The sequence below is a fragment of the Calidris pugnax genome, unplaced genomic scaffold, assembly GCF_001431845.1.
Source record: "Calidris pugnax isolate Ruff unplaced genomic scaffold, ASM143184v1 scaffold52, whole genome shotgun sequence".
Classification (NCBI taxonomy): Eukaryota; Metazoa; Chordata; class Aves; order Charadriiformes; family Scolopacidae; genus Calidris; species Calidris pugnax.
Window position 1 is genome coordinate 3,200,925 of NW_015090811.1, and position 27,484 is coordinate 3,228,408.

At 39.4% G+C, this 27,484-nt stretch overlaps 1 protein-coding gene across 6 annotated transcripts in view; it reads left to right on the forward strand.

The window, feature by feature from the left end:
- The window catches only part of NLGN1 (neuroligin 1), a 436,439-nt gene that overhangs the window by 74,840 nt on the left and 334,115 nt on the right, over positions 1 to 27,484 (forward strand). For 4 of the 6 annotated variants that reach the window (XM_014938851.1, XM_014938852.1, XM_014938853.1 and 1 more), the window contains exon 2: positions 11,970 to 12,776. In XM_014938851.1, coding sequence (XP_014794337.1) covers positions 12,284 to 12,776 — 493 coding nt within the window. In that variant the 5' untranslated portion in view covers positions 11,970 to 12,283. Of the gene's footprint in view, positions 1 to 11,969; positions 12,777 to 13,246; positions 13,307 to 27,484 lie in introns of all 6 variants that reach the window. The other 2 variants (XM_014938849.1, XM_014938850.1) reach the window with 1 other exon arrangement.

Here is a 27,484-nt window from a genome sequence, read left to right on the forward strand (position 1 = left end):
TTTCCTACCCACCCCCCCCCATCATCTCCATCACCCCCCCCAAATCTCGGCTCCCCCCAAATCTCGGCTCCCCCCGGTTGGGCCGGGGCTACTGCTCGCCCTTGGACCAGGCAGGGACCTGCCGTGCTCGCCCCCGCGGCCCCACGGCCCCGTGGCTCTTCCAGGCTGCCATGCCTGATGGAGGGCTTTTCGCTTCTTTCTTTTATTTATTTATTTTCTCCCCCTTCTTCAGACATCTTCTCGCTTGGGTGTTAAGTACTGGTTTTTCCTCTCCCCCCCCTCCCCGTTTCCCTCCCGTTCCTCTTTTCCCGACCATCGCACTAGAGCCTCGTCTTTTACTCGCCGAAGGAAAATCAATTTTCAGCAGGTTTAATTAAAATTAATCAGTCAAATTACTTAATATTAATTGACTTATAATTACAGCCAGAAAGTTACCTTGGAATCAGGAGGAAGGATATTATCGCGGATCAGTTTAAGGATGCATATGGCTCTACAGCAATTACATTAAAATAATTGTTTAAATAAAACAAAACAGAGCTTGATTAAAGTGTTGCGTTCCTGGTGCTGCAGGTGACACAATCTGGACAAGCTGTTTTCTTCTGTAGATTTGCTGACCTTTTTAAGGAATAGCATTTTAGTTTGACACCGGGTTTGCTTTCTGGAAGGCCAGTTTCTTTTAGCTCTAACAACTATGGCATTAAAAAAAATCCCTTAGTATAAAATGGAAATGTATCTTATAGAAGCTATAAATATCAAAGTGAATGTTTTTAGCACCTTTAGATGTTCTGTGAATTTCAAATGAAGCAGGTTTGGGCTTTTTTTCCCCCCCGTCAACATAAGTGTAAGAAATTGTTTTAGGAAATATTTTTTCCAGTGGTGCCTTCCACTGTGGTAATATTTGCATTTATCCAGAGCCTTAGTGGGACCAGGCTGTATTGGTAAATTCACAGAGACAATTCATATCTGAAACCATGCATTTGTGGCAATGCTCAAAATAACTTTTTCCTGCTCCCTTAAGACCTAGGTTGTTTTTTGGTTTGTTTGTTTTTTACTGTAGCAACATTTTTGATGTATTTACAGACTATTGTTATTGATGAAAGAGCAACACTGTGAGCTTTGGGACCTTTTATCCTACTTTTTTTTTTTTTTGGCCTGTCTAAATTGAGGCGAAGGATACTTACGGAATTGCACGTACTTTATTACAGGCACCTGACAAATGAAAAAAACCCATGTATGATACAAACGAACATTTAAAAATAGAGCCCATTATTCAGGGCCCTGATTTTCAAAGATACTGATTCCCATTGACTGCACTGAGACTTGTGTGGGCTCAACAGCTGGAACACGCAGCCCACTTCTGCATCTTGGAAATTAGATTTGCAGATTGGGAGCCAAAAGCTAAGTAGCCATGTTTGGAAATACTGGTTGGGTGGGTTTTTTTTCTTTTTTCTTTTTTTTTTTTTCCCCCTTTTTCTGGTGCATAATGCAGGGTTAAAGACGACTACTTCTTAGTTACTTTTGATAAACGACAGGGGTTTTCTCAGACTAGAGCTACAGACTGCAGCAACATTGCAAAGGCAGTTTTGCAGAAAATGATGAGGGGGCCCTTCCATACATACAAAGAGATGCCATTGATTCTGTGTATTTCATGTCAATCATATGCAGACTGTGGGAAGAAAAATGAGGCTGAGGATAATGATGCTAAGTGTGCTGGGGAGCGGGATTTGGCGGAACGCCTCTGGTTTGTGATTAACTGAAGTAGCACCGAAAGCCACCAGAGAGTGTTCAGGCTCTTTAAGGCACTAAGTTGTGTAGAAGCGAGGAGAAGAGCTGTCTTCCTGATACTGCTTTGATTATCTTACCCCTTTTCTCTACGGGAGGGTAAGAAGGTGATATCCTGGCTGTTGGTACTTCAGCATCCTCCACAAAGTGGGTTTGCCCTGGATTATTTGGCTGGAGGTGGAGCAGTCTGCTGAGGAGGGTTATTTAAAGACTGGGACAGAAGCTGTAGCCAGAGAAATTGATTTGCAAATGAATGGAGGATTTGAACGTGGTAATGGTGGTAGTTTTATTTTTTTATCAGTTTGCATATTTAATATCCACTGGCATACACACAAGCATAAACCACTCTAATTGTTCAAATGGAGTCTGGGGAAAAGAGAAGAAAGCAGAGGCTTAGATATGGTCTCAGTTCGTAATGAATTGGCTTGCCTCTCTTTATTAAAAGCAAATATACATTCCTTTCTAATAGAGACGTGGAGCTGTATTACAGTTTCTTGGCTAGCTTTGAATTATTTGTTTGATGTCATATTTATTATGTTTTTTTAATCACATGAAAAAGAAACTATTTAAAAATTAAATAGTGAAAAAGAAGGGCAAAAAGAGACAGACATTCTTTGAAAGCAAATAATGAAAGGGCAACATTTTGCCAGAGATTCAGTAGAAGTATTTGTGGATTTCTTTTAATAAAGGATGGACAGTAATCAATCTGATCTGGTAAACAATATAATTTCCGATTAGTCCCAGATATGCATCCATGGTAAGTATAACAGGTGATGATAAAAAAAATAGGTCCTGACTGATGGATAAAGGCTGTTATAAAAGCCTATTTCCATTACTGTAGCCCTGTTCCTGAGTTCTGGGTTAGGAAGGAATGTATGGATTCAGAGAGGTTGGAGCAGAAGAGTTGGGATGGGAGGGAGGGAGTGAGTTAGGAGATGCAGAAGAAGAAGAAGAAACCGATGGGGAAACTTCATCACGTGGATGGGAGGGAGGGAGGGAGTTAGGAGATGCAGAAGAAGAAACCGATGGGGAAACTTCATCACGTATTGCATGTTGAAAGCACATCCTGTAGTTTTAATGACAAATGATGACATTACACTCCCCGGAATGACTATTGAATTATCAAAATTACAAGGGGAAATCGTGTTGACTTCTCGGTGACTCAGCTCCACGTTTCCACCCGCCTCTGAAGGCCCCACATGTTTTCCAACAGACTTTGTTTTCATAATTATGAATTGCTAGTTAATGATGTGCTGTGGTATTATCTAGGGATAAAAAGTGATTAGTTGGCTACTTAGTACCATGTTCGAGTTTTTCTGTGCACCCACTCTACCATGCCACTTTTCACTAAAAAACCAAAAGGTGAAGTAAAGGGACACCACGTGAAACCATGGGGCACAGTGTCTACTGGAAATATCCTTATGGCAATCAAGCCGTGTAAAGGTCTGGGCTGCATATGTCAGAGTAAAATGTTTTTTTCCATTGCTGTGGGCAACTAAAAGATGAGGCCATTTAAAGAAAAGCAATTGGAGTTCCTCATTGGTTGAATTCTTCTGGTTTGTCCTCATAATACTTTCTGCATAATCAGTTTTAGTGCTGCCTTTGGGTAGTCTGTTACTTCCCATTGATGCTTGGTTAGGTCTTTTGCACCATATTAAGGGAGAATGTAATGCTTGAAAATTAGCAACATGTGACGGTAAAATCATAAAAATGATCAAGGACACTACAAATATTCTATTTCAAGTGACTCATATTCTTTTAACCAAGCAGAAAACTTAAATGGCAATTTAAAAATATATTTTCTAAATCTCCTCCATCACATCCTGCCTAGAGATGCCATTAGCCCACTTGTTGAACTTGTTCTGGGAATTTAATGAGGGGAATACATTTATGTTGTATTTTATACTTGTATTAAATTCCATCTTGTCTGAAGCTTTTAACTTCAATATCTGAACTTAAAATAATTCTTCAACTTCTGCTTTCCCAACCCAGACCCTCAGTTTAAAAAGAAAAAATACTTGAAAGCAGTGAAGTGTTATGGAGGGACATAGCATTAGAAACATTCATGAGGAGAAAACAACTTATTGAGGAAAAACCTTATGACACAGATATACTGAGTATTTTGACGTCCTCAAACTTGTGTAATATAGTCATTGTTGGGATGGAGCTTTTGTTTCTTTAAGTGGTTTCACAAAGATGGGTTGCTTCTGTGGAGGCTTGGGCCCTGAAATAGTTGCCATGAGACTCTGCTGCTGGGTTGGGAAATGCTTCTGTCTCTGGCCAGTGTGACCAGGACATGACCGCAGGGACGTCCAGACCAGCTGCTATAACTTAAATAAGGATGTTTCTCACAGATAGTGGTAGAAAATGAAAACAGGACAAGGAGCTTGAATAATAGGAGCTACCCATGAAGTCAGATGGAAAGAGTAAATCTTTGTAGACATTTAATGGTGTTATATTCTAAGCTTTTGGGAAATTTTATCTGAAATTTTTTTACAACAGTAAATATAGTCTGTGCTACATCCTATTTCTATTTCATGTGAGAGAAAAATTCCCCGTCTGTGGCACAACACTTTACTGCTACCATTACTGCAGACTTTATAGATCAGAGATGTGTCAGCATGTTAGCTTTAGCTGTAATGCTTTTTTTGTGTGAAACCTTATGGGCCTTGCAGCCACTTTCTCATAGTGACACTCATAAAACGTTCAAGTTCTCATATTTATTATTTAATTTGCTTCCTATATAAAGTAACAGAGCTCCTCGATACATGAATGCGAAGCCAAAAATGACAGGCAGGCTTGAATGGGACTAATGAGTTTTAATAATGCACGTATTAGAAACTGCTAAAGGAAGTTTAATTAAGAAAAACAAGTTAAGCATGAAATTCATTTTGGAACAAATACAAGTAAAGTCACAGATGTACGGAATACTACATCACAGGAAATGGACTCTCAAGCTGATAGATCCCTGTAATGCCAATATTGCACTCGAAATGTAGTGTGCACTCTACAGTTGTGGAAAGCACAGTAACGCCATTCGAGAGCACTTTTGAAGTTCAGTTAGAGATATCGGGTTTGTGATTAACAAATTATATTTATCCCTCTGTGGATTTTATGATGAGTTGGAATTTGATCTCAATTACCCTGATGGAATTGAGACCAGAATTCGATCAAGTAAGAAAAGCGTTTGCTCTTTTTTGTGCCACAAGGAAGTTTTTTGTTGAGTTTTTTTATTATTATTTTTTTAAAAAATCATCTTATTGAAGAGCCTAGTTATTGATCTAACTCTACAACAAGGGTTTTGTACGCTTTGGAACAGTTATTGCATGGTATCCAGGTAGAAAAACAATCCATACACAAATCTGAGTTCATTCAAGCATCTTTGTTTCCAGAGTTCTCTCTCAAGAAATGGTAATAACTGTATTTGAGCCTTGTCTTGAATTCCTGATGCCCCAAAAATAGGAAAATAAAGAAGCAGTAGCTTATGAATCTGATATGAAAGCTTGCCTTAGGTGATGAACTAGCATTAAAGATAGTATTACTGTGGATATTATAATTGTATTAAAGGTAGCGTACAAAATTCAATTTACTTTTCTCGTGTGATTAACCACAATGAACCAAGCGTTGGGCACAAATACGGATCAGGTAACAAACTTTGATACCGATTCTATAGATTAATTATTCACCTGCAAGAGACAATAGAAGAACACTTAGTTTCAGGGGCCTCTGGGTGGGTTCTAGCGTCCTCTCTTAGAATGATCAGGTGGGAAGCACGTGAATGTTGTATAAAGTATTAATCAAAGAAAGTTAAATGCACTTTACGATGTCTAGTATGCAGATTTCAATACTGAAGATCTCAAGTGAGAAACATCTGGGATATTTTTCCTCCCTGGTATGACCTCTGATTAACGTGAGTTCAGCTGAGTTTCTAGAGTAGGTCAGAAAACCTTGTCCCGAAGCGCCGTACTGCCATCAACGGAATGGCCATTTGATCATTTAGCTGAATAGTTACAGTCCTCAAAAGTGAGTATAATGTGTGGTCCATTGAAGAGTTAACCGTAAGCTGCTAAAAGGAATAAAGGTTCACTTCAGTGCCCATTATATTCCAAGCCAGTGCATCTGTCATTTTTAATTTAAATCTGTATTACTTAGCTGTCTAAAACTTTACACATAAGTGACAGAGTTACCCATTCTTTCTGTTATGGGTAAAAATCACCATTTCGTTACCTACTTACTGTGCAAAATGTCAGACAGCTATAGTCCACATTAAAAAATTGTAGTCAACTTCTGGTAATATAAACAATTACTTCAGCTAAGTAGTAGAACTATTTTAAGAAAATGATTTATTGATATGAGTAAATGGAAGATAATAAGACTTAAGTGACCCTTTTCTTCTCATAGGTTTAATTTGTCTAACTCAAAAACAGCTTAATAGAAAATTATGATCAGAAGTCTTCCTATTTTGGCAAACTAAGTTGCAGAAATTATTTAAAGGTATCTTTTGATCCTGAAAATACTAATTAATAATGAGTTAGCATTAGTGAATCTTCCTGCTAATAAGGAAGAACAAAAATACAGCGAAGCTGAAAAATGCATGGCGATTTAAGTGAGTCTTGGAACATCTACTCAGTTTAATTCAACTTTTCGCTAATTTGTGCTACACTGCATTTGAATACTGTATTTAAATGTGGTGATTTTTACTAATTTGGTTGTAAGGCTTTGTGTACAGAGCATTATATTAAATGGAGGTAAATGTGAGGATGGCACCGAGGAATCAATCTCTCTGAGCTGAGGGCGATATATTTACACAGCTTGTAGCATCTGGAAATCCTTCCCCCTGGGCTGGTTGCAGACCCATGTAGCGTCACGCCTGTAATCTCATACTGATGTGGGCTGGGATGTGACCCCATCAGAATAACATCTTACTCGTACCTTTATTGGCCATCTCAGCAAAGGTTGTGCATCTCAGTAGAGCTGGATTTGTAGCTACTTTTTGAAGCCTCCAGACCTGAAGCTGCTCTCAGGAAGAGGAGGTGGTGGCACGTGGGAGCGAACCAAACCCTACTGGAGCTGTACCTAGGGCTCCCCAGGAGAGATGGGGAGGGACTCTTGATCAGGGAGTGTAGTGATAGGGTGAGGAGTAACAGTTTTAAACTGAAAGAGGGAAGATTTAGATAAGATATTAGGAAGAAATTCTTTCTTGTGAGGGTGGTGAGACACTGACCCAGGTTGCCCAGAGAAGTTGTGGATGCTTTGTCTCTAGAGGTGTTCAAGGTCAGGCTGGATGTGGCTTCCGGGAGGTGTTCAGGGTCAGGCTGGATGGGGCTTTGAGCAACCTGGTCTGGTGGGAGGTGTCCCTGCCCAGGGCAGGGGGTTGGAACTGGATGGTCTTTAAGGTCCCTTCCAACCTGAACCATTCTGTGGTTCTATGATTCTATGATACCCTTCTTACTTGTACTCAGGATTGCAGTCTCCCCCATTATCATTTCATACACCCATTTTTTTAAAATGCTTATAGTTCATTTCTTGAACTAAATACATGTAAATCCCTTCACCAAGTGTTTATGGAAATACCCAAGAGCAGGGTCTGTTTCAAAATCTTTACTACCACAGAGAGAAAAAAAATAGGCTGTATTTGATACAACGCTTCCCTTTGCTAACTTGAAATGTGAGAGAAGAGATGGGGAATTCTGTGATGCATCTCTTGAGGATTTGTCTGATCGTGTTTACATTTGGTGTGTCACAGCGACCTGGTGTTCACCCTGGGTCAGAGCCTTTCCTTTAATGGCTTCTGTTCCACTGGCCACGCTCCTGTTTGGCATCACAGCCTATCTTAGAACACGGATTTCTTTTTAGAGACATGAAGCATCCTTGGGTTCTTAGCTCTAAGTGGAGACTGTTGTAAGTAAAAATGGATGCAAATGTAGTTGGTTCTGCAAAATAGCATTTGTGTTTTGAAATGAAGCAGCGTCGTGTGGTGTTCAAAACTCTTACAGTCACTTTCTATGAATATTTGTGCAATTGGGATTTACTGGCAAAATTGAGGTGGAAAGGAATTTTTAAGCATGAACATCAAATCATGGAGTATATCTTCAGCTAAAAAGAAAATAGCTGGTGGTGTAAAGATACCATAACAACGCCTTTACGTGTGCTGGAGCTGGAGTGTGGCCAGGAGGCTTGGGTGCCACCAAAGGTTTTATTAATCCATTGGAGCTATTGTCAGGTGTGCCTTTACGTGTGCCAGGAGGCTTGGGTGCCACCAAAGGTTTTATTAATCCATTGGAGCTATTGTCAGGTGGTGCTGCTCGAGACATCCCTTAAGATCCGAAGCTCTGTGAGAGGAGTTGAGCTGCTGCAGTTTGCAGCAGATGTGACCTGCTGTGGGATGCCCTGTGTCATTGGAAATGCAAAGATGCACTGAAGTTATCTTGGACTGTTCGCTCCTCGGCATACTAAATGCCTCTCTAACGTATTTCAGAATCTGAGCTATAAAGTAATTTAAATTCAGAAAGGAAGATAATAAAATAATGGATGATAGAAAAAACCCCTCTATGTAGCATAGACTGTTCTAAAGACCATGAAAGACTTTATCAAATACCTTTTACGGTAGAATTTATTTGCGTTACCACAGGGAACAATTGTGATCCTCACATCTAGACAATAATAAATCTGAAAATGCTTCTCCACCTCCTCAGATCCACAATATTCTGATGCCAAAGCTTTCTATCTTGCCCCAAATTGATCATCGCTACCCTTTAGTTTATTCTTCTGCCCATCTCCCTTATCATCCCTATTGTTTATTTATCCCTCTCTCTTCCCACTGATTCCTCTTCAGTCAAGTCCAGATACCAAGAGAAGGTTCTGTTGAGATCAACTGCTGGAGGACTAAGGAAAATTTTGTCCAACATTGACTCTGACCAAGTGAGACAAAATCCAGGCTGGCTTCCCTGCCTTTCCACCTAGTGCTGGAAAAAAAGTTTCGGCATAAAAGTCTCAAAAGATTTGAGTAATCTCAGTCTCTTTATTTGCATGAGTTTGTGTTTCTAATGGTATAGCTTCAGGGCAGCCAGTGACAGGCTTGAATGTTTGACCTCCCTGAATCTCAAAAATAAACTGTTACTTAGCCATTTAAAAAGAAAGGCTTGTGGAAAAAAAAAAAGAGCAAACCCAAAATTGAAGTTACAAATAGAGTGAAAATCTGTTGATTCCAGTTCTGCAAATTTTTACAAATATAAATTTCTTTATAACATACTGCCCTGTATTAGCCTATAAATCTATTCACTGAAGCTAGCTACCACCCAATAGGTAATTAACTAATAGCCAAACCAGCATTGAGTTATATTCTTACCATTTTAGCCTCCTGTCTCTGTCTTACAGTAAAAAGCTGTCCATGGGAGGGAGAACAGAACTTTCAATCACAGCAGAGCTGTTCAGCTGCCATGACAGAACAGCTGATGGACAAGCTTAAAACTGTGGCCCAGCTCTAGGATTTGCTTTGAATTTAGATAAGTAACAAATTTAGTTCAGGAGAAGTTAAAGAAAAAAGTGAAGCCCCAGTCTTGCAACCTGAAATGTATCTCTGTTCTGATTAACACATGGAATTCCTATCGTAGTTAAAGCTTCCCATTTTAGGTATCAAAAGCATATTAAAAACTTGTCTTAGATCTAAAAACAGGTCTAAGGCTTTTAGAGTGAAAATGCTAAATGAGTTATTCGTAGCATAATACTTGGTAATTTTCCACATTGAACCAACTCAGCGGTTTGAAATGAAGAAGGATGCTGTTGTTTGGCGCAGCTATATTGAATTTGGTTTGTCCTCAGACATCCCCAGACCATGTAAATTAGCAGAAGAGCTACTGAGATTGACTTCCTGCTGTCTGCAAGTTTGAGAAAGAACAGAGAGTATATTTTTCCTGACAAATTTAAAAAAATGTGGATTTTAATACCTGGTGGAACAGGTTTAAATTTGTGGAGGTTTTTGAATACCACTAAGGAATAAACTTCCGTCTTCCCATGACCTACTGTCCATCAACTCAGAAGAGCTTAAAGTTCCGTCTTCTCATGACCTACTGTCCATCAACTCAGAAGAGTCAAGTTATACCAGGTGTCTTCTGCTCTGGCACTTCTTTATGTGCTCTGTCTGTTCTTTACTGTTTGTCAAGTAATAACCTGCTACCTTCAAAGTTTGAAATGCAACACAGCAACAGCCTTCCAAGAGGCATTTGTCTGCACGCCTTTCTGTGTAAGTTTATTAAACTAAATGCAAACGCGTAGATCAAGTTTGGGGAATTATTTTCTCCAGCTAAATTGGTGTGTTTCCAGCAAATGCTGAGAATTTGAAGCTGGAGAACGAAGGGTATAAGCCTGTTTGTTAATTCAGTTTCACAGTGAAGGTGTTAGAATTAGCAGAGAAAGAAAAGGGAGAGAGAAAATTGTGGAAAAGCTTCATCTATCTCCTTATTGCCTCCTGAGATAGATTGTTCAGAGCTAAAGGAACACTAGACATGAACCAAATCTCCTGCTGTCCTATATAGCTTTTACAATCTCCTTTTTAATAACCCAAACTGCAGGGTAGTCTGACTATTAGACAAGCCGTTCTTTTGAATTCTCTCTACAATGTGTATAGACGTGATAAAAAAAACAATTCTCATTAAAGCTGCCAATGCTGTTTCAAAAGCAGGTGGTTTAAAATGTTTCCCATACAAAGTGAAACCCATTTCTTGTGCACTACACACACTGCTTAATAGGGAGTGTAAGATTACACTGCTATGTTGTGTATAACACTGCATCTTAAATAATAGGATATTGTAAGTCGTGTTGGAAATATGTTTAACATGAATATGGAAGACATAATGATATGCACCGAGCAATTTTCCGAAGTGCTGGAACACAGCCTTGTGTGACAACCTCTGAGCTAAAGTAGTTGAAAATAGAATCTGGAATTTGAGATTATACAGTCTCTGATCCTAACTGATTATTTTTCTGGGATACTGTGCAGTCAGCATGTGGGTATATGAAAGATAAGATTTCTACTGTCCTGTGGGAACATTTATTGTTTATGTTATAAATTAAGGACGGTAGGGATTGAGCGCATTCATCATGCAATTTCATTTTTTCACTGAAGTAAGTAGTTCATAAGGAAAGCAGGATTGATCTGAAGTAAAAATTGTGATATACAGCTCCATCCCTAAAAGTAAAAATTGTGATATACAGCTCCATCCCTAAACTGGCAACTGTCTGTTCATATCCATTTCCAAATCAGTTTGGAAAAAAACCCCCACTGAGGTCCAGTTATACTTCTCCGCAGAGTTTGCCATTCAGTTCAGTAGGAGCAGGCTTTGGTCCTTCCATGTTGATGTGAACATTTCATTCTGCAGGTGTTTTTCATCAGCTATCAGAAAGTTGTGGAATAAGAAAACCATATAAAGTCTGGTAATTCAGGTTATCATGAATCAGCACAGTAATTCATTTTGTCCTTACAAATATATTCCAGTTGCCTCGATGTTTTAATCGGAATTTGTATTTTAAAATGAACAAAAAATGTTTGTATGTAGTATAATCTGCTTTTAATGAAATAAAATGCATTTGACTTTTCAGTATGCCTGTCTATCTTAAAAGCAGAGTAATTCATTTTGTCCTTAGAAATATATTCCAGTTGCCTTGATGTTTTAATCGGAATTTGTATTTTAAAATGAACAAAAAAATGTTTGTATGTAGTATAATCTGCTTTTAATGAAATAAAATGCATTTGACTTTTCAGTGTGCCTGTCTATCTTAATTTCACTATCTTCTGCTTTGAGAAATAATTAATTTCGTTTTGATAAATCAACTTGCGCAAACAAGGTGAAAATTGATTGTGAGCTGATTAAGTTAAATAAAATATTAACATAAACACATGTAATGTAGCCTGGGAGCAAATTGCTTATTCTTAAAAAGGTGAATTTTAAAAAAGTGTTTTCTGTGAGTCCTGTTTCTTCTGAAAAATATCTTTAAATTCAACAGGTGACATTATAGATAATCCAGTAATCAGTGTTTCACCCGCCATTTCATGGACCCATAAACTACTGCAATTTTACTTACATGACTCTAGCAACTATTAATGTATGTAAATAACTTGTGAAACATCTAGTTATCACTCTGCTCATATTAGCTCTTTCATACTAATGATTTATTTTCATTTTCTCCAGGATATAGACCTGCGGCTAACTGGATTTGATTTATAAGAGGGGATTCTGCAGTAAATGGCTGCTCTCTTCATATTGCTGCTATGGAAAACAGAATTGTCGATAGGATGTAGTCTGATAAATAGTGCTGAGTGAAGATGCAGCTTCAATAAGTGTGAAATCAATGGAAGATACTTACCGCATGAAAAGCCTTTTGAGATTTTTCTGACAGGCGCCTATTTAAGGAAACTTGATCTGTTTCCTTCGGTCGCCCTGTTTTTACACCAGTGGATACAAATCAGATCGCTTCACTCTAGTCACACACCTAATGTGGGACCATGGCCTTTCCAAGATCCATGTGGCTGAACTGTGTATGGAGAGCGATGATGGTCCGCCTGTTACACATGGGATTGAATGCCACTTTTGCGTTTGGTATACTTGGATTTTTGCTTCACGCTGCAGCTGTGTCCTCCCAAAAATTGGATGATACCAACCCAGTGGTGACCACCAACTTTGGCAAGATAAGAGGGATTAAGAAGGAACTTAATAATGAAATTTTGGGGCCCGTTATTCAGTTTCTTGGGGTTCCGTATGCTGCCCCTCCAACAGGGGAGCGCCGCTTCCAACCTCCTGAGCCTCCGTCTCCCTGGGCAGATATCAAAAATACCACTCAGTTTGCTCCAGTGTGCCCCCAGAACATTATAGAAGGCAGGTTGCCTGAAGTCATGCTTCCCGTGTGGTTTACTAATAACTTGGATGTAGTTTCCACCTATGTACAAGATCAGAATGAAGACTGCCTCTATTTAAATATCTATGTCCCAACCGAGGATGGTGAGTCAATAGCAGGCGAAACAGGGAGATCTCTTTATTTTCCTGTTCTACGTTCTAACAATATTAATTCACGTGTACTGGTAGCATGCATGGCTTTCTCTGTTTGCATGCTGCCATATTACATGTACGCATGCTGCTTTTCTGTGTTACGCGTTTTGTCCTTGAGTTTTTTGCTTTATTTTTTTGTTTTTTTTTCTTTCTTTCTGTCTACGCTCATTTTTTTCTTTCTCCCACAGCACGTGTATTTTTTTTTAGGTCAAAGTCAGTACCTAATTTTCATTGCCACCCAACTGACTTCTGGGAAGATGCATCAACATCTTATCTATCCATTGCATGTGCAGGCACAACAAGTTGAGAATCTTCCGCACCTAATAAAGCAGGTCATACTTAAGTTAGATAGTGGTGTTGCATGCTCCTACTGTCTGTGATGGAGCTCCATGTTATTTTCTAGTCTTCTATTCATTTTTCAGTCAAAAGAATATCCAAGGAATGTGCCAGAAAACCCGGCAAGAAAATTTGTAGAAAAGGAGGTATGTATAAAGTGGACAAAAAAAAATTAAAAAAAATGGGGGAAAGATCGAAACCTTGCAAAGGAAGAAGGAGTAATACAGCTGAAAGAGGCTGGTTTGCTGATGCTGTGAAGTGAACTGGTAGGGACTAGCTTGTCCTGATGAAGCCAGAAAGGTGTTTAAAGAGAGGACCGTGTAAAGCAGATGAGAAGATAACGTTTGTAGAGCCTGAACTCAGCTGCAGTGATCGTCTCTCTTGCGCTGTCTCGTGCTGTGACCTTGTTGGCAGCGTCTCTGTCTTGGCCTCGTGGTTCAGAGGGGTGGTGGTCGCTCGTACGTAGGTACAGTATGTTGTCTATACCTGCCCAGGAGGTAGCTTTTGCCGTTGAAGTTGCTGGCTCTGGCTCCACAGCTCCATATTGCAGTGGTACAGCATAATAGTTACGATGTACGGTAGCAAAAGCGGGGCTAAAAATCTGCCTTGACTTTCTACATGATGCACCCTGTTTCCTTGGAATATATATATTTCCTTGAAATATAGATACGAAACACTTCTTCTCGTTTACATGCTTCTCGAAGTGAACGTTGGTTTCCTTTGTTATGCGATTACATAAAGCCGAAAGGCTCTTAATAGGGGTGTAGGAAAACGTTAAAATATTGTGACATGGTACTTGGGAGAAAGTAGGCTGCTTTTGGAAGCTTTGGAAACTTCTCCCCTTCTCGTGTTAGAATGGATGGGAGAATTTGCAGATTTCTTTGTGAACATTTGCAGATTCCCAAAGCAATCGATATGTGATATAGAAGGTCTATTTTGGTTCTGATTTAAAGTCGGTATTTGGTACTAGTTTGAAGTCAAATTTCGTCTAAATTTTGTTTTACATCAAATTATTTTTCTTTACTGTTTTTGATATGCGATACAGAAGGTCTGTTTTGGTTCTGATTTAAAGTAGGTATTTGATACTAGTTTGAAGTACAAATTTCGTATAAATTTTGGTTTACATCAAATTATTTTTCTTTACTGTTTTCTTTAAAGTAATGTGTTATTTGATAGCTGGACTATGTTTCAATCTATACTGCTTTTTAGGATAAGCAAAGAGTAGCGTGGACATACATGGTTGCCTATTAGCTGAAATCCATACTTTTTGTATCAGTTGCTGTATGTCCCTGTTATTCCCAAACTAATACATTTTAGGGGAAGCATCAGAGCAGGAGATTATTCAGAGTTGGGCAAAGTTCAACTCTATAAACTCTCTCTGTGTTAGGTTTTTAAGGTGATATATAGGCATCTAAATGAAGGTGGCCTTATTTTCCAAGGTTTTTGCTCTTGCAGGTCCTACTGACTGTGAGTTGTAGCTAGCTGTTAATTATTAATTGGTAATTGTAGTTGCTCAATGGATGCTTCTTTAGATGTCTAAATCCACTTTCAGTGACTTAAGGCAATTTGTTTTTAAAGTTTCGGGCTTTCAGGCACTTCTAACGTTTTCTATTAGGGAATTTTTGCTCAGTGCTGTAAAAATACATATATTTAAGCTGGATTCACAAAGTTGGAAACAAGGGTAATCAGGGTACTGTGAGCAACGTCACTTCTTCACACATCATTCAAGTTAGAATAACTGCTGTCATTTATATGCATTCAATTAATGTGCAGTGCTGCAGCAGTTATTACGCAGTTCATCAAGCGTGTGTAATTAGCTGAGCAACTTTCACTTCCTATCACCCAGACGCTGATTCACAAAGTCATAAATAAAGATGCAGATCTCCATCATTGTTCTCGGAAAGCATCTTTTCCTATGAGAGAATATTTAAAAAAAAAAAAATATCAGAAAAATAGCAAATATAAAGGAAGGGAGAGCCCAATAGATGAGAAATTCATGTTTATTGTCCTGTGAGCCTGAAGGAGAATAGAGTTACTTGAAATTCAGTAGGTACCTTTCCAGTTAAATTCTTTGCACACACAGCACAATAAAAAACAGCAGAAACCCACCTTTTCCTGTTGACAAGTGCAGAGAACTCCCAAATACCTTCAGCCTGGGCAGCTGGCACAGCTGGAGTGATCTCTTTTCTCTGAGTAACTCATGCTCTACTCACCTGGATATCACCTGAGGTTATACTTGGATTGTCCCCATCCCTGGTAGTAACAGGAATCTTGTTGGAGAACAAAGTTGCAGTAGGGTCACGGCCACAGCAGTTTGGAAGTAGCATTGGTTTTGTCTGAGAAAGAAGAAAGGCTCAATATTCTCTCTTTTGATGGATTTTTAGGTTGCTGTCATTTCATTACATTTAGTGATGAAAATTACTGGAAAGAGAAAAGACAAAAATAAGTGGCAGACTTTTACATCATTGTTTTATTAATAAAGGATATATCAATTCAAAGTGAATGAACCAACAACCATATGCTATAGTATATATGGTTTGATTTTTTCTTATTACATGAAATAGACTGAATTAGGTAAATAAGTTAGTTAATAAGCAACATGAAAAAATTCAAAATTTTGAAGAACAGGGAGTAATCTGATGAAGACAGATGCAGAAATGAAAGGAATTGTATCCACGAGTCATGCTGGAGATCGTAATGGGCATTATAACCATTCCCACTGGGTTGGTGGGACCTGCACGCTGCAGAGACTGCCAAAGGATAGGCTGGAGCTGGGTGAAGAGGAACGAGACAGTATCGCATGCTTTTTGCTAAATATGGATGCCTATATTTCGGTGTGTTTCATCTTCAGTTTTACTGATTCATTAGATAAAGAAAGATCATCTGTTTTCGTGTCTTTTGCTTCAGGCACATGAAGGTCAGAGGTGACTAACTCTGTTATGGGTACGCGGACAAGCAGAAACCTCTCTATTTGCTGAGGCTGGTTTGAGAAAATCTGTGCAAAACCATCTCGTCAATTTTGCGTTGTTCTTTTAGAGGCTAGACTCCATCATTCTAAATTTTAACAGAACCTAGGTAATATTGTAGGTAACAGCCTTTTACTGACTGATATTAATTATATTGTTGATTATGTGGTATTTCCTGAATTTCCTGACAAACTTGTGCATCGTTTCTAGGGAATACGTGAATAGTTTTGCACTTTCTTTGGTATTTCAGGTCTCTCTTGTGTCAAAACACAAATATTTCACTTGTGATCCAGAATGACAGGGGAACTTATTAATATCAGGAGGACTGTACATCCTGCTTTAGCTGCATGCTTGTGGGGTTTTTGATACTCTCTATTAATTTTTTTGCGTTCCAACAGTTTGCACCTACTTTAATAACAACATAAAGAAAATGTGAGAATTATCACTAATATGACTGCTAAAAGAAGCGCCAGGATTGCATGTTGGGCACTTGGGATGATGCTGTGCTCTTTCTTACGAATCTGTACTGAAGCCTTCATACTGCCTGAAGGTATCGGGATGTGAAAAGGTGGAGGTGTAGCTTTTGTAGAGAATATGATACATATTCAATGTCATGGATGTAGGCCCGTGCAGTTTGGGATACATTAGCATTTGGGGGAGAATTGGGAGCAGAATAAGGAAGGAAATCACTTGATCCTTACTTTTATGTTTAGGAATTATCGGCGGCTGAGGGACCGCCCAAGATCAGTGATTTCTTCACGTGCGGATTCTGTTTCTTATTCTAGTCGGTGCAGTGAATAAATTTTAAATGCAAAGAATCATGATCTGAACTACCTCATTTGAGAGTGTAGGATTAGACAGCTCTATTAATATTTATGCCTCCTAATGGGCTACTTGATTTTCAGAGCAAAGCTCCCAACACCGCACTTTCTGGGTTATGGCTGTGGTTACTATGGACCTGTAGGAACATATATACCTACATACAGATACATTTTTGGAAAAGAAACACAAATCACAGTGCTATAATCTCATCCTGCTGTTTTCAATTGTTTTCAATAGAGAATATGTTACATCAGTTGTGAGTCGTAAATGGCACTGATAACTTTAAGGCTTTAAGTTTAGCAGTATGAAATATTTTTTAGAAATCTAAGCAGAAATGTAAAAAAGCCCCATTTAGCCTGTTACCCCGTGTTTCTGTTGGGTGTTTGTTCCAACACTCCGTTTAACTATCCTAGAACTGTTTGCTTCCCATCAAATGTTGGAAAAGAGGAATTAATGCAACATGTGCAGTTCCTAGGGATTTCATTAAATGGAGTTTCTTATACCTGTTTCAGGTCTGGAATTGACCTAAAAAGGATAAGCTGAGACCTGTTAAAATATTTATTTCCACTGGCAAAATTTCAATTTCAATTATCAGATTATTTTTTTCTACATATGTAATGTAGAAAACGATATCAAAGTAATGGACTTGTAGATGGTATAGTGTCAAAAAAAATTTAGAAGTATTCTTTCTCTGTGACTGTATAAATGAGAAGTATGGAATCTAAGGTGTGAGCCTCCATCACTGCAGACTGAGCTACATCAAAATACGTTGCTTTGCCAGGAGGCCAAGAACACACTTTTTAGACCATTACCAGGGCTCGTGGTGACTTGAGAGTGAGCATCAAAGCCCTCAGTGTTACCTTAGTGCATATTTTGATGTTTATCAACCGCTACTAAGGGTGTATATCTTCATTAGGCCACTTTGAAAGCTTATAATGAATTATTTGCCTGTGGTATGTCTGTGTCAGTAGTTGCCTGCACACATTTGAAGTTCTGTCCCCATTCTCCCTTGCTGGCTCCTGGCTGAGGAGCCCTCATCTTCATTCTGGCCTCGTGAGGCCAAAATTCATCCCTGTGGTATCAGCAGGCTCAAGTGTAGCCCTTAATCCTGAACTCCAGTGCTGCACACTAAGACACCAAGCCTGTTCTATTTTTCTGTTCCTTTTTGAAGCGCTGTATTCCTGTTTTTCCATCCTCAGATACCACTGCAGCGTTTCCTATTATACTGGTAATACATGGAAGAAGATAATGAAGCAAACATTGTCTTGTACAGACCTTTTCATCCTTTCACAATCTAAAGCTGTTAGTGTCAGTTAGCAGCGTTTTTCAAAGATGTGCAGTAGGTTTATGTCATATTTGAAATAAAATGCTTAAACTCTGATGTACTTTCTCCCGTCCTCTTTCTGGGTGAGCCACTGCTTGACAATAGAAGACTTTGCAGACTGCATTTTAAGACTCTAGTCATCTTAAATGCCATCAGCACTGGTCAAAGTCCTCTCTAAATGTCTGGTTCTTCAGGCTCTGAGCTCTTGCTGACCACGCCGTGCTGTCATTGCTTTGTTCATATACCTTGACAGTGCTTGTAGCTCCTGCAGGTCTTAAATTCTGATCTAATTCCATTCCTTGTCCGTTATTTTACTGCTTGCTTTTCATTTTCTACATCCTCCCACACAAAGGCTTTAAAATAGTACCGATACCCTGATAATACTAAGTCGGATAAAACTGGTTTGTGCTTCTTCCCTTGGCCTTTCTCGGATTGGACCAGTTGTACTCAGTAAAGAACTGTGAGATGGTTTTCCTTTCAATCTGCTACTTTCTCGTTTACCATTTAAAGCCAGAATGGAAAAATATTATAAAAAATAGCTACATAAGTATATTTGTACATTTTTCAGGAGGAATATTTGAGTAGCTAATATGACTTTTGGGTAACCCTTATATTCTGCTTGCCCTTTTTTGACATTTTTTTCCATGTGTTGTATTATTATTCCTTTGCTTCTCTTGGTGTTCATGCTCTTCATTTCTTTGTTTCCTTATAATACACATGGATACAAATATTTTTTAGTATTCTTTGCATAATTTTTGAAGCTTGAAATATGATGCTTACGTGTGTCAAACCGTTCTTAAGGATCATCTCAACTATAATGTTAATAATCTGCTTATAACTTGAATATTGCTCCAGTATAAATTCTTTTTTTTAAAAAAATTCTTTTCACTTTAATTCTTTAGCCCTCTTCATTTGTACTTACTTTATGTTGTCAAATTTACATTTCTTCTCTACTTTGATATGTATAGTATTATTAATGATACTCTGCATTCAGAACTCAGCTGCTTTAATAAGCTTAACATAAATGAGATTTGTTTTTGGGGTATCAAACCATTTCCTTCTATTTTAATATTAATATATCTTATTTTACTTTCTCATGCTTGCAATAATGAAGATTTATCCTAAAAAGAAGCAGCACTGAACAAGGCCAAGTGAGGTTGGGCAAAGCTGACTTTAAGCCATGTTTGCACTTACAGTCTAAGACTTTTCTGGGACCAGAGTGGTCCCTGAAATCAGAGCTGCTCCGAGTGGATGCAGAAATTCCAAGACCCATGGAAATGGCACAGTGCAGGTGCTGCAGCTGATTTTCCTTCCCAGAGTTTTGCCATTAAATGTTTTGAATGTTTTGAAACATTGCAGCAGGCACTGTAAATCATGTTGCTAATTCCTCTGCTGTGGGAGTTGTTTCATATCCCTTTATGCTATCAGAGCAGTAACCAGAATCTGCCCTGCTATATGCTTTTTACTGAGGGTGGCTTTTGCCTTTCCTATTCATACTAATATTCCAGTAAATGCATAGTAAGTTTAGTCTTAGGAATGTGTTTGAGCAGAAGGAAGATTACCTGGCTGAAGATTTTCTGGTTCTTCAGCTGATAAAGCTCTGGAAGGAGTTCCTTTATTGAAACACCGTTGCCTCATAAAGGTCTGTCCGCCAAGGGGGATGGAGAGAGAGTAAATCTGCAGTGTTTCTGTGTTAGCAGGGGTATAGCCAGCAGATTTGACCAAAAAGACACATTTTGGGTGAAGATCAGAGGCAGCATTGCTGGGAAGCTTTAGCAGCAGTTGTGCTGGGGCGCTGTGCCCTGAAGGAAGGCTCACAGTCCACCAGGAGCTTTCAGGGTCTCTTCTGCACATGGGCCTTTCCCCAGGTATTTTCTGGTGGTCCAGGATCTGCCCCTTTATGCTGCAGAGGAATTGGAACACACTTTGTGTGCTGTTGTGGGCGCTATTCGCATCTTCTTTCTTTCAATGGTCATTTACGATTCGACACCTTGTGAGATGCTGACTTATCACATAGGATTATTAGCTTTGGGCTATATTAATCTCAGTGGGTTAGGATCAGGCCCTGCAGGGGCAAAGTGTTGAGGTCTCTCAGTATGATTTAATAGTTATTTAAATAATTTTTATTTTTATATTATGTTACAATGTGTCAAAAATCATCTATACGTTATATATAGAGAGATAATCTAGTAAGGCAAAATCTATAGGAGAGAGACAGTCCCTTATTATTTGTATTTGTTTTCTGGCAAGCTTCCATTTGTTAAATTTCACCCTTTTTGTAAAGGCCTTCTTTAATTATTAGCTGAAAATCAGGTATTTATGTAATTACCATAATTATATCTACACATCTAGTGTACTTGCAATTATTTCATTAAAAATTGTAATTATTATACAATTATAGGGGATAATGACGTCCTTGTAACATGTTGCAGAAGCCCTAATTAAATGGTGGCATAAATGAATTGGAAGTGATTTTGAAGTTTTGAATATTGTTTTATCAGAAATATCAGAAGTGATTCATCCCCATTTTGAACTGGCAGTAAAACCCCTCCGAAGTTATTTTGAGAAAAGATTTCACAGAGCTCATGGAAAGGGGTTTGTCTCTGTTGCCTTTCTGTCTTTACTTTCTGTTCTCTATATTCCTACACCTAAAAACTGCTTGCAGATTTTTAATGGAAATGTGTATTGTGGAAGGAGAAGATTGCACAGCTTGCTGAATCCTTCTGGAAGGCTCAGCCCAGAGCAAATAGGATCTACATGCAGGCACAGTCTGTACTTAGGCACCCTTCTTCTATACTGGGGGGAAAAACTTATCCAACAGTTGGTTCAAGATGATGAAAAAGCTCCGCTAAATATAAGGAGGTTTTTGCTATGTGCTGAGTTTGGTTTTCATTATGTGCTGAGTTTCCATCATCTGCTTATATATTGGAATGTCCAAATAGTGCAGCTTCGGGTGTTGGGGACAGAGAGACAAAATGCCTCCTGTAGCACTGGTCTGTGTGATGCTCCAAGCACAGGAGGTGGACAGAGCAGCGTGGATACAGAGAAACCCTGTGGAGCATCTCACTTTCTCTCCTCCGGAGTGGGTGGGGAATGACGGGCAAGGATAACATATGCCAGAATCTACCAAAACCTCAGGATCACAGATTTCTCATCCTCTTTCATGTCAACTTTCTGTAGCGTACAGATGATCTCTCTTCTTTCCTTTCAGTTGATTTTAAAAGTCATTGAAAATGGCAGTAAGGCATATAATTTTTACACTTATTTGATCATTCTGTTTTTTTTCCTTAAATCTGATATAGTGTGTTCTTAAGTGATGGCTGTGTAACGGTGTACTGGTGACTGGCAACCATGCGGCCACCCTTGCCGTGACATCCACCTCGGTTTTGCTTCTAAAGGCAGCACCCCACTGTCAGGCAGAGGCTCTGGGCAGGCTGGAGCTTGGTATGGACCAGCTGGAGGGGCCTCCCATCTCTCTTGCACCCAGTTCCCTGCCTCCCACCTACCAGCTGGGGCTCCTCCTCCGGTCTTTGCTCCCGGTTTTGTTAGGGGAATGACTCACACACGTTCTTCCCAGATACTTGGGATGCATTCAGGCAGGTTAGACAAACCACCTGTTTAATTAATTTAATTCACGTCAGCTCATTTTTGCTCAAGCCTGATTAAAGGGGGGTTCGCAGGTTCTACTCTAATGCAGAATTTTAATGTCCCACAAAAGGATAAGAACAAAGCTCCAAGAGGCAGGAGAGCCTGGAGGTAGCAATAATGTCTTACTGTGCCCCAAGCTGAAGAAAGACCATCCATCCACAGCCTGGAGAAGAACTCCTTGGTTCTACCATCTCGTATCAAGGTTCCTTGTGAGGAGCCAACACAAGAACTGATCTACTTGCATGTTTGGGGTGGTTTTCTAAGGACTTGCTGCCCTTTAGCCATAAGTTGAGCTCCACCATTGGTGTCAACCTCCCTTCCAGTGCCCTGGCAGGGATTTTTTCAGTTTCTGCCAACACTGCTCTTTGCTTTTCAGTCTTTAATACCTAAGTATTTGTGTAGCGAACAGACAAAAAGAACATACCCCCCACCAGCTGGATTTAGCTGAACCAATGAGAATTTAGTCTCTGAGAATCCTCATTCCCAAAGCAATAATTTTAACGAGATGGACCCAGTGGTAAGGGAGTATGAAACATGCATTTATCTGTGTATACATATGCACTCATAAACAGATTTGAAAGCTCAAAGGAAAGCTAGTACAATTTGTCTTATTTGATTGCAAAATTGATATTGATTCGTATGTTTTCATATTTATTTTAAAGTGACAAAAAGAACGTGGAGGTTTTATTTTAAATCTGAACTTACTTGCTGAAGGCCAGATCTAAGATACATACTTGAATCAAATGGATATTACAGAAGATTTTGCACATTTACCTGCTCCAAGACTGCTTTTGATAATGATAGTGCCCTATGATCTAAATAGCACTTTGGACCCATGAAATATTGCTGTGGATGGCTGTTGTAGAGACAGGTTTACTCTGGGAAATTTCACAAGAAATCATCAGGCTGTAAACCTAGATTTTAAAATCTTAGGCCTTTCCTTGTTTCTCTACGATGCTGAACTCTGACAAAGTACCCCCCGTTTGAATCAATTCACTGCTGTGCTATGTGGAACGGGAAAGAGAATTAAGTTTGTTTTCTACACTTTTCAGTCATTAACTGAGATGTTCTTTAATGACGAATGGATTACTTTTGCTGGAAACAATAACTTTTTAAACGAAAACTAATTGCTATACTTAAGTGCCGAAGCACCTGCCATCTTTTTTTTATATGAAGTATCCATAGATGAAGTCGCACATAAAGGAAGAAACAAAAGATGCATTGATTGTCTTTGCTTTAAAGTGCCATGAAACCCTTGATTCACTGGCAATTCTTGCAGTGCTGCACTTGGAGTTCTTTAAGTATCGAAGGTATTATGTGCCCAACAGCGTATTATAATTTTACTGTGAGGGTGGTGAGGCACTGGAACAGGTTGCCCAGAGAAATTGGGGCTGTCCCATCCCTGGAGGGGTTCAAGACCAGGTTGGATGGGGCTTTGAGCAATCTGGTCTGGTGGGAGGTGTCCCTGCCCAGGGCAGGGGGATGGGAACTGGATGGTCTTTAAGGTGCCTTCCAATCCAAACCATCCTATGATTCTATGGTGCCAGACCATGGGAGATGGGTGCTTGAGTTTTATAGAGATGTGGGTGATTGCTGAAGAGGTCACAGCAAAAGTGCTTCCCTACCCCCCTGTTTCTACCCCATCCTGAGTCTGGGCCCGTCAACAGAAATCCCTCACCTCCCCTTCTGCCCGCGTTGTATTCCGTGTCGTTCACACGTGAAAGAGAACATCCTCCCCTGCTTCCCCCCCATCCTGAGTCTGGGCCCGTCAGCAGAAATCCCTCGCCTCCCCTTCTGCCCGCGTTGTGTTCCGTGTCGTTCACACGTGAAAGAGAACATTGCCCCTTGAACTGTGAAACGCTCATGTGTTTTTGACAGGCTGATTTTGTTTCTGCGCCTGACGTCTTTGAAAGATGGCTGCCGAGATGCGGCCGGGCAGGAGAGGGAGGTTGGCTCGCTGAGGTGGGCCCGGAGACGGGAGAAGAGCTGAAAGCGGCAGGAAGGGGATTTGACAGCAAAGGGTGGCTCCTGACACACACGTCGGAGCAGGTGTAGGCCGCCAGGCGATGTGCAAACCAAGCATAGAAATAGGATTAAAAGGCTCTTTCCCTCGAGGCAAAGTAAGACCCAGAAGAAGGCAGCGCACAATTCCACCCTGCAGTTTTCAGTGGCAGAAACTATTTTTCTCTCCGGAGTTTGCTAACATATATTAGTTGCTGTTTTCCTGCCCAGAGCTTTGACACGCTCAACTACAAGCTCGTTTGGCTGAGGATCAGGCACAGCAAACAAGCAGCCGTCCAACGAGAGAGGAAGAAACAAAAGATTTTCCAGGAATGCTCCTTATCCCCTTCCACGCGTGGCGTTGGCACTGCACGAGGGGTCTGGCTGTCACCCCTTGGCCAGGACTTGGGCATCTGTTAGGGGACGTGTCAACAAGGAGGTTTGACCTGAGGTAGAGCAGAAGTTAGGCCTTGATATTGCTCCATTAAAAACAGATAAGCTCAGCAGTGAGTCGGCTTTTGGCCTGTTGTTTGAATTACGGATATTCTTCTAAATGCTGTCACTTCCTTAAAGAAATACCGTGGCTTCTTTTGAATTTTAAGTGACTTTGGATTGAAATTCTGTGTGAGTGATTATCTGGCTGAGTGAATACTGTTGTTATTATTAGCAATTTTGGGCGTTAACCTCTTCACTGCTGAAATCTCGATGTGCTACGTGCCATTGTGCTGGCACTCAGGAACCAGAAAGGTTAAGAAGCCATTGAAACACATTCAGGAAATGTCATAATTTTCAGGCTGATGAAGTGCTAGCCTGGAAGAGAACAAAAACCCGATAATAACAATTACATTTACTTTATGCTTGTGAAAAAGACAGTTTGAAGGAGAGCAGGCCACAGACAAGTTGCTCATTTCTGGTTCTGCCTCCATCAGCTGTGTCACATTCCTGCTTTACTTCTGTCACCCCAGAAATGTGCTGTTTAAACGGAGCTTGGTTGCAGAGGGATGATTTGACAGAAAGCCAAATATCCCTTTCCAGTCATTCTGGACCTCGCTTGCCTTTTCCCATTCCCTCCTTCCTCCCCTGGCTAAGCAGCATCTGGCCCTCTCCCTCCGGTGAACTTGTGTGACTCTATTTCAAGTATAGATTTAGTTATTAAATCTGGAGATAAAGTATGGATCTGTTCCACTAATCAGATACTACAGTGATTAGAGCCATAGAAGTACTTGGAGAGATCAATTAGATTAGATTATCAAATCATTATAAGCAAACTCTTAAAGACAAAGCAATAGAAAGTAATCTTGTGTCACTGTATTTCTTTAGAGAATATTCATACCCTCTTATTGTTTGTTTGCCTCTGGTTTATTTACACGTGTTAAGACCACAGCGGCCCTGAGCCTCGTGCTCAGAACTGGGCTGAAGGACGGAATAAACCATTTTCTACAGTAAAACTCTCTCTGTGATGCTGGTCGTAGGCTAAAACACATTATTGCTTGTACTCCAGGTGAAAAAATACACGCCTGTGGAAATCTTACTTTTTATAAAGCGATTGGGCTGTTTCTTGGGGGAGCTCGTTTCAGATCTCCAGGGTTAGGCTGGAAGCCTTCTGTTCTCTCACCAGCCTTTTATTATCTCTCTTATCTCGTTCTGTATTTATGATTTTGACTGTGTAATCTTATTTTGACTACTTTTATTGCATAAACCCAGTGTTACGAACCAACACTAGCTAATTCAGATGAAGGTTTGTGATTTATTCTTTAGCTGTTTGTTTTCAGGGTTCCTGTGAAAATGGTTTTCCAGTGTATAATAGCCATTCGTGTGAGTCCTAAGCCTTGAAGTTGTTTGTTACAGCCTGCAGTGTTGTCTTCTTAACGCCTATATAGATATATATCAGCTTTTTTTTATTAATATATATTTTAGTAAGTACTCCAGCTAATGCTAATATAGTGTTTTCATGAGAGAATTGGCAGAATAGTATACATCAAAGGCAACAATTAGCGTATTTTCATTTGACTTGTTCAGCCTATTAGGTTGTTAAATTTTGCATAGAAAATCATTAGCATGTTTAATTTGGGAAGGAAGCTCTTGGAAGAGGAGTTGTGGACGTAAATCAATCAGTGAGGAGGCTCTCATACAGTATTAGAACAGCAGCTACAGCTCTCAGATATCGTGAAATAGTTTCCCATGTTATTAACCGTAAATGCAAAGAGGTGGAAAAACTGCAGATTATCACTGCTTTAGGAGTTAACAAAGAAGCTTCTGATGGCTTTGTCTAATATTAAAATCTAGAGCAAGATTGTATCATATTCTTTCCTTACTGAATGCTGGCACAGATGTTCAGGTTTGCAGTCGTAGCATCACCGCTCTTTTTTAAATGAAGGTGAAGGACATGTCAATCAGGCTTGATGTAACATAGTTCATGTCTTCTTTTATTTTTTCTTTCCTCAAACTAAGTCAAGAACTGCTGCATCGCAAGTGGTGGTGCAAGCCTTATGCACGGTGCTTGCTACTTCAGAATTAGCTGAAATTGCAAAAGTGACAGATAAAACTGCAACGAGCCTTTTTTCCTCCATCTTTATTGGGAGCAGGTGACCTGACATTCTGGCGATTTAGAAACAGTTACTCGGTATTAAATAAATTCAAAAAGGTTTGGATTTTGACCAATTAAAGTCAAAGAGGAAAGGTCAGAAATCAACACCAAAATAGAACAAATATTAACTAAAGATTCCATCATACAGCAGCTAATCAGGGCTTTTGTGTACCCTGCTGTGCCAATATCTATTCAGAAGCTAGTCATTATGTCGCCGGTCTAAAAAAGAACTAATTTTGAAGACTTCACTGCACTAAAATCAAGTAATTTACTGCCCTTTTTTGCTGTGTTTTTATGATGTTTTGCCTGATTAAACATTCAGTGCTAGACATAGTGGCTTCTGGTTTTGTCCCTGCACTTTTCAGGTTCAAATTTCTTTGAGTGCAGTTAATATTCTTTGGTGCCAAAGTACTTGATTGCCTTCATAAACTAGGATATTTAGCGACAAAACTGACATAAGCGTCAGGATTACATTATTGATTATTTTGAAAGCACAAAAATCCATAAAGTCCTTTCTTTTGTGCTCCAGTGGAAAGCACCTGTACCCATTTGCGCTCAGTGGGTAAATTCGTGGCCCTGTAAAAGTCAATCGTGAAATTCAAATGGAGTTTTTCAAGATCAGGCCCAAATTTCCATATCTAAAAGATGAACAAAGATAAACTTAGAGGTCAATATAGGGGATTCGAATGTTTGGTTGATTTTTTAAGTTGTGCCTAAGGCACATAAATATATTATCCCTGTTTTGTCTTTTTTTTTCTTCTATTCTTATTTTCTCAAAATAATTTCGTACCTCTCTTGTATCACAGCCTCTCCTATAATAACAAATCTCTTTCACCTTATTCTGCGTTTTTTTCTGTTTCCTGATCTCATAATTGTTATTCTGCCTGTCTCCTTTTTTTTTTCATTTTAGAAACATTTACTAAAAATCATAAGCTGTTCATTTGCCACTATAACTTTTTTTTTTTTTTTTTTTTTT